General features: G+C 52.9%; 4 protein-coding genes across 4 annotated transcripts; 3 read left to right on the top strand and 1 right to left on the bottom strand.

Moving 5' to 3' along the window:
* Positions 1-1108: 1108 nt before the first annotated feature.
* EAF6 (chromatin modification-related protein eaf6) lies at positions 1109-2462 on the top strand (the record flags this gene model as incomplete). The annotated part of the gene is made up of 2 exons (XM_062884818.1): positions 1109-1471; positions 1538-2462. The coding sequence occupies 2 exons, from the start codon at positions 1109-1111 to the stop codon at positions 2069-2071; spliced, it is 897 nt and encodes a 298-aa protein (XP_062747720.1). The 3' UTR covers positions 2072-2462.
* A 240-nt stretch (positions 2463-2702) lies between these two features.
* QC762_104280 (uncharacterized protein) lies at positions 2703-5514 on the top strand (the record flags this gene model as incomplete). The annotated part of the gene is made up of 3 exons (XM_062884819.1): positions 2703-5075; positions 5129-5431; positions 5494-5514. The coding sequence occupies 2 exons, from the start codon at positions 2703-2705 to the stop codon at positions 5315-5317; spliced, it is 2562 nt and encodes an 853-aa protein (XP_062747721.1). The 3' UTR covers positions 5318-5431; positions 5494-5514.
* Positions 5515-6190: 676 nt separating this feature from the next.
* MCD1 (sister chromatid cohesion protein 1) lies at positions 6191-9487 on the bottom strand. The gene is made up of 2 exons (XM_062884820.1): positions 8653-9487; positions 6191-8592 (listed from the first exon to the last, which is right to left on the bottom strand). Exons 1-2 carry the CDS (start codon positions 8914-8916, stop codon positions 6931-6933), a joined length of 1926 nt encoding a protein of 641 aa, XP_062747722.1. The 5' UTR covers positions 8917-9487; the 3' UTR covers positions 6191-6930.
* Positions 9488-9578: 91 nt separating this feature from the next.
* On the top strand, positions 9579-13810 carry PMR1 (High affinity Ca2+/Mn2+ P-type ATPase-like protein). The gene is made up of 3 exons (XM_062884821.1): positions 9579-10494; positions 10558-13024; positions 13082-13810. Exons 1-3 carry the CDS (start codon positions 10354-10356, stop codon positions 13633-13635), a joined length of 3162 nt encoding a protein of 1053 aa, XP_062747723.1. The 5' UTR covers positions 9579-10353; the 3' UTR covers positions 13636-13810.
* The last annotated feature ends 131 nt before the right edge of the window (positions 13811-13941 follow it).

Below are 13941 nucleotides of genomic sequence, written 5' to 3' on the forward strand. Positions count from 1 at the left end.
TACTTGAAATTTGTGTTGGGTTGTGCGGCATTAGGGAGGGTGATGAAGTTCTGAGTGGTTCCTTCCCAGGATATAGGTACCTACCTGGTTTGTGGTGGGAAGTCACTGCCCGGATCATCATAGCTTGGGCATTGGTGTGGTCTGATGAGAGATAATTGAAGTCGTGACTGCCTCCTATGTATCTTCCTGTGACGTGCAGAGTGGGTGGGGGGCACCTTCCCCCCAGTCGAAATTACAAGTTCAAGCAGGAGGCAGAGCTTTCAAGTTGAAAGAAGGAAAGAAGATGGGAGTTGCATGCTCTGAGATAAAAGACCAGCTCCAGGATTGGTTGAGAAGCAACCCAATTCAATCCAAGTATCATCACTTGCTACCCGGCTTTTATAACTTCAGCATTCTTTTTGCTACAGTCCATTCTTGCTTGTCTTGACATCCTTTCGGTTTACACGATATGGACTTTATGGCCTTCTGGAGGACCGTCTGGGACAGAGTGGACATCATCGTGGACATCATCAATATCGACTTTTGGCATCCAATTCGGCCTGCAGTACTCCGTATCAAGGCCGATTTGTTTGTTTTCCAAAAGTTCATCGCTCGCCGGTCCTGGCAGGCTATCAGGTGGTCCTGGAGAAGGGCCTGGGAGTGGTTCTGGGAAGTCGCGGAGGCGATCTTGACGGCTTGGTCTTACGTGTTTCTTAGTTCGGCTATCGGTGTTGCCTTTTTCAGCTGTGTTATCTGTTGGGTGGTATTCGGTTTTGATTTGCGGAGAGTCGTGGATTCAGTGTTGCCCCGAGCACGGCTGCTCCCCCCGCCGTCCTACACACCGTTACTCATGCCCGCACTATAATTCGACCACGCACTGCAACCACTAAGGGCTTCATCCCGGTCCACTGAGGCGCCAACAAGGTAAGAGGCCCGAGACTCGGTACCGCGACATGTTCAGGCCCGAGTTCTTGACTGACGCATTTTTAGACCAGGGAGGAAACAATCACTTTGCACGCGCACCACACCCCACGTTTACGCACCCACTCACTTTACACCAATTCAACGCGCTTTTTCTGCATCTCTCGACGCGTCTTTCGTCACCATACCACCTGCTTAACAACCAGTCATGGCAACGGAGAATACAACATCTTCGAATGGAGGAGGCGGAGGCGGAGCTGCTACACCAAAACCTGTGGGGAATAACGCGACCGCGGGGGGGCATCAGAACACACCTGTTAAGAACGAGTCGTCTGCCGCAAATGGACAGTCACAGCAAGCGCAGCAGCAGCAGCAGCAACAACAACAACAGCAACAACAACAACAACAACAACAACAACAACAACAACAACAACAACAGCAACAGCAGCAGCAGCAGCAGCAGCAGCAGCAGGCGGCGGCTGCAGCGGCGGCTGGAATCCCCTATTACGAGAAACAACGAGCGCAGCTTAAGGAGTTGTTGGCGAAGAGGAGGGCGCTGGATAAGAGACTTGTGGGTTTGACCCTTTCTTTCTGGAGTGACTGTGGGCAGGGAGCTAACGGGGATTGATGTAAACAGGCCGCTCAAGAAGAACACATTTTCCAAAAGGAGACGGAGTACCTCGAATCAACGCCGCACGGAAACATCATCATTGGGTTCGACAACTATGCCAAGGGAGGAGGCGGCGCTGGGCAGGGACCAGGCGCTCCTTCGTCTTCTGCTGCGAGGAGAAAGGGCGGTGGTGGAGGTGGTGGTGGGATGCAAGGGGGGGTGTTGAATGATGCCAACAGGGTCTTTTCTCGTAGTTCGATTTCGTACAATCTGGCGGCACAGGCTCAGTTGGCTCAACAGCAGGCTGCCGAGGGTGTCACACCGGGTAGTACGCCAGGGCCTACGCCGATCAGTGGGAGTTTTGCTGGAGGAGACAGTTCAAAGGTTGGGACACCTACTAGTGCTGGGGGTGGGAATGGGGGGGGGAGTAAGGCGGGGAAGAAGGGGAGCAGTAAAAGGCCAGTAGGAAGAGGGGCGGCGGGTGATGGGGACGGAGATAGTGAGACTGATTCCCGTGATGCTAAGAAAATTAGGACTGGCTTTGGGGCGGGGAGGAAGTGAGATCACTTGAAGAAGGTGGTGATGAGCAGGGACTGTGTTGTACCAACATGGAAGTTGTGATTTTATGGTAGGATGGATGGGAGCGAATGGCATGATACCAATGGCGTTTCTTTTTTTTTCTTTTTTATCTGGGCATGAGGTATGACCTCAAGATGCATATGGCGTTTACTGGCGGTGTTGACGGCATTCTTGTACGAGTACTTTTATAGCAGTTGTCTGAACAAAACAGGATTGTATCTTGTCTGGAGGATCAAGTTTGTGTCGGACAGACTTTTCACGGGGATTAAAGGTTGCTTTGCATATGCTGGACGGGAGGCTTCCTATCCAGCACCGGGAATAAGGGCTGGAATGTTGCAATGGGGCCCGGAAGGCTCGGATGTCGAGGTTGGGAAGATGGCGAGATGTTTTGTCTCCTGCCGGATCTGGAAGTCCTGATGCTTACACCACTGGCATGTCGTGCCATGGTTCTTCCAACCATAGGCGGTGATTAGCGCCTCTGTGGGTTGAATCTTGGACGTGAACGGGTTGCTGCTAGGGGGGGATGGGGGAATGGATTTAAAGAGTGAGAAGTGCTTTTCCCGATGACATTATTCTCATCACTCTTGAGACTTTCTTTTCATTTACGTCAGAGATGGGGGAAGCTCAAGACCCAAGGTGGGACGGATACGACGATGACGATGGGAGTGGTGGTGAAGAAGCTCTAGCAGCAGCCGCAGGTCTTAGCTGTTTCTCAATGCGGGGTTGTTCAGGGGAGGGGAAGCACCTTGATGGTTGTGGTGGTGCTGGTGCTGCCCCTCACTTGGACGGCACCAACAGCACCACCGCCATCGTTGTCTCTGAGCTCAAACAATTGTTCTCCCGCAGCAGACGGCGATTATTATTATTCCCAGGAGTAGAAACGACCTTTTTCTCTGTCTGTTTTATCACCCTCTTTTTCTTGGCATTCATCATCAACCCAGCTATTGCCAGCCCGGTTTGGAGGGATTCAGCCGGCAACATGACCATCATGGCGACAAAGTTCACGCCCGAGGTGATGCTCTCTGCCCCGCGGCGGTCGGCTGCTGTGCCGAACGGTAACGGGACGCTGGCGCTGTATACCGTGTCGACGTACTCGTTTGGGGAGCATAAGCGCAGGTCGGAGGTTAGGGTGTTGACGATTGCGAATGGGCAGTCGAGTGTTGTTGTGGAGGGGAGTGGTGCTTCGGAGCCGAATTGGGTTGGGGAGGAGGAGTTTGTTTGGGTTGAGGGGGTTGGGGAGAAGGGGGAGATGGAGATCAAATGGGGGGATGTGAGGGGGAATAAGGGGGTTGTGAAGAGGTTTGAGGGGGGGGTTGGGAATGTGAAGGTGAGGGAGGTGGAGAGGGGGAGGAGGTGGGTTTTGGGTTTTACGGTGGTGGTTACGCCTGGGGGGGAGATATATAACCCTGTGACGGAGGAGAAGGGGTTGTCGAGTGGGAGGGTGTATGATGGGTTGTTTGTGAGGCATTGGGATGCGTGGAGTTCGGAGAATAAGAACTCGATTAGGTATGGGTTTTTGAGGAGGAAGGAGGAGGGAGGGTTTGAGATTGAGGGGTTGGTGGATGCGCTTTATGGGACGGGATTGAGCTCGCCGGTGCCGCCGTTTGGGGGGACGGGTGACTTTGATGTTGGGCCGAAGGGGTTGGTGTTTGTGGCGAAGGATCCAAAGCTGGATCCGGCGATGTATACAAAGACTGATTTGTACTATCTGTCGCTGAAGGAGTTGGCGCAGGAGAAGCCGAAGCTGAGGTTGGTTGAGACGCCGGGGTTGGAAGGGTATTCACAAAGCCCGGTGTTTTCGAATGATGGAAACAAGATTGCGTTTACGCGGATGAGAAGCAAGCAGTATGAGAGCGATAAGACCCGTCTGCTTTTGGTCAAAGATCTCGACGAGTTGAAGGCGGAAGAGTTCTATGCCACTGAGGACGGCGAAGGTGGCTGGGACGCCCGTCCAGATGCCATCCTCTGGTCTGCCGACGACAAGACACTCTACGTCACAGCCGAACACAGAGCTCGCAACCTCATCTTTCAGCTTCCCTCTACCCCGTGCGAAGCTGGCAAGAAGCTACCCTCTATCATTCCGACAACCGACGGCTCTGTCAGCGATGTGCGCCTCCTCAGCACCACCGTCTCGGCCCACTCTCCTGTGGCCGGCAGGTTATTCGTAACTTCCACTTCTTTGGTGGACAACTCCTGCTACAGCATTGTCAATCCCTCTCAAAGCACGTTCCACATAGTTTCCTCCAACTCCAAGCAAGGGAAATCCTTCGGTCTCTCTCGGCTAAGCGTTGACGACATCACCTTCAAAGGTGCTGGCGACTATGATGTCCATGCATTGGTCATGAGACCGTCCAACTTCGACCCCAAGAAGAAGTACCCCCTCTGCTTCTTGATCCACGGCGGCCCGCAAGGCGCCTGGGCTGACTCTTGGTCGACCCGCTGGAACCCAGCTGTTTTTGCCGAGCAAGGCTACGTCGTTGTCAGTCCCAACCCCACAGGCTCGACGGGATACGGCATGGCGCTACAAAACGGAATCAAGGGAGACTGGGGCGGTAAGCCATACAACGACCTAGTCAACGCCTTCGAGTACATCCAAGACAATCTGGACTACGTGGACACCGACAGAGCGGTGGCACTGGGTGCCAGCTACGGCGGCTACATGATCAACTGGATCCAAGGCCACCCCCTCGGCCGCAAGTTCAAGGCGCTCGTCTGCCACGATGGAGTGTTCTCCACCTCAAACCAGTGGTCAACTGAGGAGCTGTTTTTCCCCATCCACGACTTTGAGGGGACCATCTACGAGAACAAGGAGGGGTACCAAAAGTGGGATCCGGCGAACCATTTGAACGAGTGGGCCACGCCTGAGTTGATCATCCACAGCGAGCTGGACTACCGTCTTCCTGTTACGGAGGGGCTGGCGGCGTTCAATGTCTTGCAGGCGAAGAAGGTGCCGAGTAGGTTGTTGGTGTTTCCTGATGAGAATCACGTAAGTTTTACTCTTTCACACATTCTGATAAACGGGGGCTAACATGGAATTAGTGGGTGCTTAAACCTGAGAACTCGCTTGTTTGGCACAAGACTGTGTTGGGTTGGATTAACAAGTATTCTGGGATTGAAGATGACGCTGGGGCGCAGGTCCAGGCTCACCAAGCCAATGTGACCAAGCGGGAGACTGAGCGGTTGGACAAGGAAACCTTTGCGAACTTGGTGAGCAAGTTGGCGTTGTGAGGGTGAAAGGTTGTAAACATCGGTATGACTGGCATGTTTTGCAATATGAGGGAAATAGATGAAGTGTTATATAGATGTTGATATCAGCAAGCCATTATATATAACTGTTATTAGGTACGATCTCCTGATGTGTTCTTGGTAAATGCTTGTTCTCCCAAGGCTTACCTAGCCAGCAGTTGTCTCAATATTAGACCGCTACTCACATCTAAACCACCACCCCCTTGACTTAGGCACATATGGCTTAACAGATCCTATCCCTCAAATCAACCACCCCAAACCCCAAACACGCCCACCGTGGACGTCACAAACCCCACCAGACCCTAAGCTTATGCAAAGACCACACCAGCACCAAGAATGAGAAACCGCCCTCCCCTATTCTTCCTTTCCTCTTTTCTTCCCTCGCCCTCCGGGGCCTTTGGTTAGTTTGCAATCTTGCAAACATTTACAGAAAGGCCTGCACCTGCTCCAAGTTCCCAGTCCGAGGATGATGGATGGCACGCTACTCAGAGACCTGATTTGCAATCGCAAATATTGCAGAGAAGAAAGATGGGCACGCACTCCAACCTGGGGATGGCATGCCACATACTCAAAGAGACTGCTACCATTCTCCCCCCCTTCCCCCGCCCGCTGTGGTCATGGTTTTGCTGTGACATGGAGGAGGAGAAACTCATCAGTATGAGACTTGACAGTGTCTTGAGCCAGGTCTCAGTCTATCAAGTGGTATAAAACCGTCACCAGTCGTCTACCTCCCAAGTTGAAATGCATCTATGAAAGCCAACACTGTGAACAATTGATGAGTGAGTATCGCCCAGGTAAACAACTGAGCAAACAAACGACAACCACCAAAGCACGAACCAGTAGAAATAACACAAATGACCAAACTAGCATCATATTCAACCGAATATACTAGATATACCTAAGCTAAACTATTTGAAAATCATCCTCCATCCCTCCACTCTTCTCTTCTCTCGTTGTGCGCAGCAAATGGTATCCTACACTACTGCATTCCATAACAGTTGACATAATTACTCATTGCGCTCCTTCACCCCAAACCATGAACCGCCCGCTTTGCATCAACAAAAGGAATAATCCTGGCTTATCGAAACTTTGCCAACCACCTGCCGCCATGAGTGCAAATGCTGAAAATGAGATATTCAACACAAGCGGTGCCCCCCTAATCCTAATCCCAAACAGGGGCTTCCTTCTTCTTCTTGTCCACCTCAAACCCCCAATGACGGTTCCTTTTCTGAATGACGTAAACAGAAAAACAAAACGGGTTCCGATAACACATCTCCCAACAACAACAACAACAACAACAACAACTACATTTTTTTGCCCAGCCAGAACAATGGTATCTTCCAGTTGTCTCCCTTTCCCCGATACGCCAAAACGCCCACTCGGTTCGTATTTGACGACCGTGTGAAAACATTTGTTAAGAAGAGAATATAAAAAAGAAAAGAAAACAAAGGGAAATGAGATAGCCGTCCATGCGCCGCCGCCTTCCTAGATAATTCCGCCAAGAGGCAAATGATGTACAGTGAATAGCCGAGACCAAAAGCAAACCCAAAACACCAGGTTGAATGCTGTTTACGCTGTCAATGCCGCGCTGGACTCTAAGCCGAAACAGACACGGCAGCAGTTGTAGCCATAGCATGCCCGGGCTCGTTACCTTGATGTTGCTCACGAGCCATCTCACCACCTGCTTCCCTCTCGGCCCAGTCACCCCAGAGACCACGCTTGCCGCGCACCCGGATTGGGCCGCCAAGGGATCCCTCGGGTTGCTCGACCTTGATGGCATCCTTGGTGGCAAGGACAAGGCACTCAAAGAACATCTTGGTGGCATCGGCCTTGCTTGTCCTTCCTTCTGGCAGGAGTTCCTGGAAGACAACGGCATTCTTCTTGCGGACTTCAGCATTGGTTTCGGCCTCAGCACCGAAGAGGTCGCGCAGGATATGGACAGCATGCTTGGTGCCAATCGATACGGGCCCGCTGTCAGCGGGGTGAACGATGGGAACGCTGGTCTCATCAAAGTTGGGCATCGGGCTAGAGGCCTCATGGCGCCTCTCCCCCTCTTCGTCGTGCTGCAGCACAGCAGTCTCATCAGCGGGAATATCGAGAACTGTGCCATCGGCTGCGATGGACTGGTTGCCAATAACGGTCCCGTCCATGTTGAAAACGCTCTCGTCGGCGGGAAGTTCAAGACGGGGAGACTTAGACCTGTTTTGCTCTTCGTCCGTCTCCATGTCGGCAACGCCACTATCGCGCTTCCGCTTGAGCTCATTTGGCCGAATCGAGCCAAGGGACAAGAGACCCTTCAGCTCGGGAGCCCACCCATCACTGCGGCCCTCAAACAAAATGTTCTGAATAAAGCCACCATTTTTGTGGAGGTCCTCAAGACCAGTGATGTACGGGTCGTGAGTGAGGAAGGACTGTGGCTTCAAGATGTTGTCGCGCTTCGCCTGCTGTTCCCTGATCTGTTGAGTAGACAGAACAGTTTGCTCATCAGGTTGGAGTAGCTTTCTCTTCTTCTGGCGCTGAGGGGCGTTGGCAATGGTGGCGGTTGGCTCGTCACTAGGCTCGTACAGATCGGTAGTCATGTGGCGGCTGTACTCCATCTCAACCTCCTTGGCAAACTCCTCATCAATGTCGGACAGCGGGGACTCCGAGATGCGGGCGCGGCTCATATCGGGGCCAGCAGCTGCGGGCATCGCAGACGCATCACCAACATTGAGCGTGACATCGTCTGGCATGGCGATATCGCCCTCATCATCCATGATGTGAACGCCATCGCCAAAGTCAAGTCCTTCCAGGGAGACGGCACGCTCGTTTCTGTCCTTGCCCAGGTCGAAGTCCATCTCGCTGAGCATGTCGTCCTCAACAGACCGGACGGGAGGCGCATCTCTGCCCATTTCCACGCTCCGGTCCAGCCTTGATCCTTCAACAATATCCTCACCAAAATCCAGTTTCAGACCGAGATCGTCATCGAAATTACCGAGTCCCATTTCCTCGTCCTCATCATGAGATGTATTTTGAAGGAACTGGCTATTGTTGAAATCCTCTTGCAAATATGTATCTCGGTTCAGCGCACGAGCCTTGCGGGCCATAGAGGGCGTCGCAGTGATCGCTTCCAGTTGTGACAGGAGGAAGTCCGAGCTTGGTGGTGGGAGCAAATCGAGGTTGTCGTACATTGTGATTTTATCAGGCAACATTAGAGCTTCCTTGTTCTGAATGTGCAAGTTTGTGGGAATATCATGATTGCCAGTCGAACGGAAAGCCTGCGCATGTTAGAAATCATATTGTCTCGCGCAGCTGGGGTCAAAGAGCTGAACGCTTACCATTTTGATCTTGACAAGAGCTTCATTGCAGTCGTCGAGCAGGTAGCGGGCCTTGCGGCTGTAGATGCGAACGACACCTAGCAGGAGCTGGCCGGAGAGACGGAGAGCTAAGGGGGCATCGTTGGGAGCGATAATGGCGTCGACACTGTCCTGGAGATTGTGCTGCAAAATCTGGACTTTCGATACCTTGCGCTCCTGGTTGGCAGATAGCCATGCCTTGGCCAAGGGGCCGGTGGCGCTGAGAAGCGTGCCCGACCAGAACATGGCGGCGACGGGAGTGCCGGGAGCAAGTGAGGTGGTTTACCGAGTGCAAGTGAATAATATACAGCTATGACTGGTTGTCGATCTCGAGCGTCGACGGCGGAGGGGTGCGCGGGGCAGACCGGTGTGGTTGCTGGAGATGACGATGGTGGGTTGTTGGGTTGTCAGGGTGGCGGAGGAGGGTAAACAAGAAAGCGCGTGTTGCGTTGTTTGGTGAACGGGCGCGTGGACGAAGCGCCGTCTTCGGCTTTGGTGCCGACAGTTGCGCAAAATACCAAAAAATGGCGATGATGTTGTGATAATTGTACCAGACAATGCAATGCGCGTCGGCCGGAGAAATCGCGATCGGGTCTGGGTGCGATGCGCTGGATGGAACAAAGGCGAATTGGTGAAGAAAGAGGGAGGGGACGTGGTTCGAGGGCCGGGTGAGTGTGGGAATTGCTTGCCGTTTGAAAATCGAGTTGCTGCGAAATTTGAGAGGCTGGGGACAGCTGCACCAGCCACAATCAATTAACCAGCCAACAGCGCGCCGAGCTGAGTCACGTGGCTTGGTGTCGCCTGTTGGACATCAGCCTTGGCGGATTACATCACCAGGCGATAGCCATCTTCGTCGCAAGTTGATGCGGCTTTCCCAACTTGCGCGTCATGGGTTTCGCAATTGCGGTCGAATATCCGTATCCCTCTCACTGTCTCCCAAGCAATCGACTCTCGACTCTCACATGATACATGATCAACTACTCGACAGTTCTTTCAAAGAAACTGGGACCAGACCTTCTTCAACACAAGAAGAGCATAATTATCAGTTATCCCGGACTATCCTTCGCACTACCCATTTCTAGCTCGAAGACCCTTTTGTGTTACTGTCGGTCTTCAACTTTTCATCCTCTACGATGTGAGAAATGATGGCCGAAAGGTTGTCGCATTGAATTTCTGACCAATGGCAGCCTGCGTTTTATCTGCCACCCCTTTCAGCCTCATGACATCCCTGAAAAGTTGCCAAGGCCTTTTGGGAGTGGCCTGTGTGCCCCTGGAAGTCCGGCTGGTCGGTCCAGATGCAGACACGTTCCACAATGGTGGATGGCACCGCGACCTGGTCCAAGTTTCCACTTTGTATCCAACCAGACCACTGCCGTCCAACTCAAAAAGTTTCCCTCCCAGTGGATTCAAACCCAATTCCGCACGGAGTCTACGGATGTGGTGATGCCTCTCCCGTGATGCACTATTCTTGTTCAAACTTTTAGCTCCCCTGCTTTCATCCCTCCATCTGTCTGTCAGCCCAGCTCTATCGACCAACATTCGCCCCCTTCCTCACCCCCATCGCAACAGCCATTGATGTCTTTCGGTCTGGATCTCAGCTTTCGCTAGGGCCCGTTGCGCCCAGGCCAGGCATTTGGCATATCTACACGTCCTCCTGATCCTGAACACACCGCCAGAATCGAAATGGATCGCTTTACTCGAACGAATGGCGGCGATGCGCTGCCGATCTACCACAACTCCCCTGTGCCTGCGCAGCTCACCATACCTCAGGCCGGTGACCGCCCCCCATCTACCTCACCACGGACGACGTCTGCACAATCAAGAGTAGGAAGGGGAAACGTTCTTTTCATAATGTTGCGGCGCGATGGGCTAACTGTGTTTTACTAGAGCATTGCCAACGAATATTCATACCAAAGCCCCGCCGAAGTCGCATCTCGATTAAATACGTCGTTAACTCAAGGCCTGACGGCTGCGGAGGCCCTTTCAAGGCTACGCGACTATGGCCCAAACGAAATACCTCACGCCGAGCCTGAGCCATTATGGTTGCGGTTTCTCGGGCAGTTCAAAGAGCCCCTGATTGTCTTGCTGCTGTGCTCGGCTGGGCTGTCATTGCTGGTAGGAAACATGGACGACGCTGTCAGCATCACAGTGGCGGTGACCATTGTGATTAGTGTGGGGTTCTTGCAAGAATATCGTTCCGAAAAGTCTATCGAGGCACTCAACCACTTGGTTCCGAACCATGCGCATCTTGTGCGGAAACAATCATCGGGTACGACCCCTGGGGCCCGCACCCCAAACGAACCGACGGCCGGCGCTTCAGGATTAGCGACGCCCGAGGAGGAGGTTCTCGAGGCTACTTCATCAAAAGTCATGGCCGCCCAGCTTGTACCTGGTGACCTCGTTCTCTTCACCACTGGCGATCGTATCCCTGCCGACATTCGAGTCACCAAAGCTGCGGACTTGACCATCGACGCCTCGAACCTCACAGGAGAGAATGCACCTGTCAGGATCACAGCAGATGCTCGCCCCCGCCAAGGCTTCGCATCACCTGCCCCAGGCGATGCCAGCCTTCAGCTGCCTCGTCCAACTTTTGCGGCAGGCAATGCGGACGACAAGGGTCAAAATATTGCGTACATGGGAACACTGGTAAAATCCGGACATGGACAAGGAATTGTGTTTGCGACTGGAGGTGATACGCACTTTGGCACTATTGCCACCAGTGTCTCTGGAACTGAAAGCCCGCGGTCCCCTCTCCAGCTCTCCATGGACGACCTAGGAGGCCAGCTGACACGCATGTCGTTTGGAATCATTGGTCTGATCTCCATATTTGGATGGTTGCAGGGAAAGAACCTGCTTGAAATATTCACCATCTCCGTCTCACTGGCTGTTGCGGCTATTCCTGAAGGTCTTCCCATCATTGTCACGGTCACCCTGGCTTTGGGTGTTCACCGGATGGCTAAACACAACGCCATTGTCCGTCGGATGCCGAAAGTTGAGACGCTGGGTTCTGTAAATGTGGTCTGCACAGACAAAACGGGAACACTGACAACGAATCATATGACAACGACCAAGATTTGGACATTTGGCAATGACGATGCCTTCAATGTTGATTCGGATGAAGAATTGACGGGAAAGGAGCCCGACGCTGCCACCCACAGGATCTTGCGCATTGGCAACATTGCCAACAATGCCCGTCCTGCGAGAAATCACAATGAAAATGGACCTGCTGCCAGAGCCGTCTTTTCCTCCACGCAACATAGAGGTCAAGGGTCGTCATCATACACCCGTTGGGTAGGACAGCCCACAGATGTTGCTATGCTTGACCTGTTGGATCGGTTCAGTTTACATGACGTCCGTGACTCCCTTGGACCTCGAGTTGCTGAGACGCCATTCAGCTCTGAGCGCAAGTGGATGGGCGTCGTCATTGCAGACGGAGATAAGGAACATGCATATATGAAGGGTGCGATTGATCGAGTCCTCGACACTTGCGATACATACGTGACAGATGATGGGCGGGAGTTCGTCATGGATGCTGGTCGCAGGGAAGAGGCTATACAGGCAGCCGAGAAGATGGCTAGGCAAGGCCTCCGTGTCCTTGCTTTTGCCAATGGTCCGGTAAATAAGTCTGCTAGGAGCAAGGCTGCCAGGAGTACCACTCCGAATGGCCGGGAAAGTCCAAATGCTGTTGGCGCTGTTGAAGAGCAGTACCGGGGACTTACTTTTGCCGGACTTGTAGGCATGAGTGATCCCCCTCGGCCTGGTGTCGGCCGCTCTATCAGAAAACTGATGCGAGGCTGTGTCAAGGTTATCATGATTACTGGCGACGGCGAATCAACCGCTTTGGCGATTGGCAAGCAATTGGGAATGGCGGTCGCCGTTCCCACAGAACACTCTTCGAATCAGATCACCGTCAAGCCAGTATTGCGGGGTGATGAGCTTGACGAGATGTCCGATGAAGATCTTGCTCGAGCTTTGGATCACACCACTATCTTTGCCCGCACCACCCCCGAACACAAAATGAAGATCATTCGCGCTCTCCAGTCTCGTGGTGATATTGTCGCCATGACGGGAGATGGAGTCAACGATGCACCTGCCCTCAAAAAGGCGGATATCGGCATTGCCATGGGCATGCATGGAACTGACGTCGCCAAAGAGGCGGCTGATATGATTCTAACGGACGACGACTTCTCTACTATTCTTCACGCTATCGAGGAGGGCAAGGCCATCTTCAACAATATTCAGAACTTCCTCACCTTCCAGCTGAGCACAAGCGCGGCCGGCCTCTCTCTTGTCTTGATCTGCACCGCTTTGGGGTTCAAGTCTCCATTGAACGCGATGCAGATTCTGTGGATCAGTAAGCACCCCCTTCGACGCCTTTTCAGTCACTTCGATCACTAACACAGTACAACAGACATCATAATGGATGGGCCTCCGGCGCAATCCCTCGGCGTCGAAGCTGTAGACAAGGACGTTATGAACCGCCCTCCCCGCCGCCGTAACGACGCGGTCCTTACTCGCCCGTTGGTTTCTCGCGTGTTGACCCAAGCGTTTGTCATTATGGTTGGCACGATGCTGGTTTACACTCACGAAATGCAAGACGGCATCGTCACCCGTCGGGACACCACCATGACCTTCACCGCTTTTGTCATGTTTGACATGTTCAACGCTCTTGCTTGCCGTTCCGAATCGAAATCGATCTTGAGAGGAGAAGTTGGGCTGTTCAGCAACACTCTGTTCAACTGGGCCGTGAGCTTGAGTATGTTGGGGCAGCTGCTGGTGATTTACTTCCCTTGGCTGCAGGAGGTGTTCCAGACGGAGGCGCTGGGGTGGAGGGATCTGGCGAAGCTGGTGGTGCTGTGTAGCACTGTGTTCTGGGTGGATGAGGGGAGGAAGTGGTTGAAGTATGGGAAGAGGAAGATTGGGTTGGGTGGGAGGACAGGGGGTGGGTATAGTCAGGCTGTGTGATGACATTGAATATTGGGATGGGATGGTTTGTTTTAAAGGGGGGATGGCGGGGTCGGTGGTCTTAATAATTATCATTGGTGAAATGAACATGTATACATGAGCATTGCGGTGAATTGGCATCCAAAGAAGCATTGTCCCCTTGGGTTTGGGGACGGACGGGGGGGTTATAAGGGGTTGGATGGATACGGCGGGTTGTGGTAATAGACTTGGGGGTGGGGATTGGAGAGGCGGGCTTTTTTGTATAATTATGGATGAATATTACATTGATGTGTATGAAAGTCGCTGTGCCGGTGGCTTTTGCGGCGT

Source organism: Podospora pseudocomata, assembly GCF_035222375.1.
Source record: "Podospora pseudocomata strain CBS 415.72m chromosome 1 map unlocalized CBS415.72m_1, whole genome shotgun sequence".
NCBI classification, from domain to species: domain Eukaryota; kingdom Fungi; phylum Ascomycota; class Sordariomycetes; order Sordariales; family Podosporaceae; genus Podospora; species Podospora pseudocomata.

Coding starts and splice junctions, on each gene's coding strand:
- MCD1 (XM_062884820.1), bottom strand. CDS start 8,916: ATGTTCTGGTCGGGCACGCTTCTCAGCGCCACCGGCCCCTTGGCCAAG. Junction 8,593..8,652: donor CTCTTGTCAAGATCAAAATG/GTAAGCGTTCAG, acceptor TAACATGCGCAG/GCTTTCCGTTCGACTGGCAA.
- PMR1 (XM_062884821.1), top strand. CDS start 10,354: ATGGATCGCTTTACTCGAACGAATGGCGGCGATGCGCTGCCGATCTAC. Junction 10,495..10,557: donor CGACGTCTGCACAATCAAGA/GTAGGAAGGGGA, acceptor GTGTTTTACTAG/AGCATTGCCAACGAATATTC. Junction 13,025..13,081: donor GATGCAGATTCTGTGGATCA/GTAAGCACCCCC, acceptor ACAGTACAACAG/ACATCATAATGGATGGGCCT.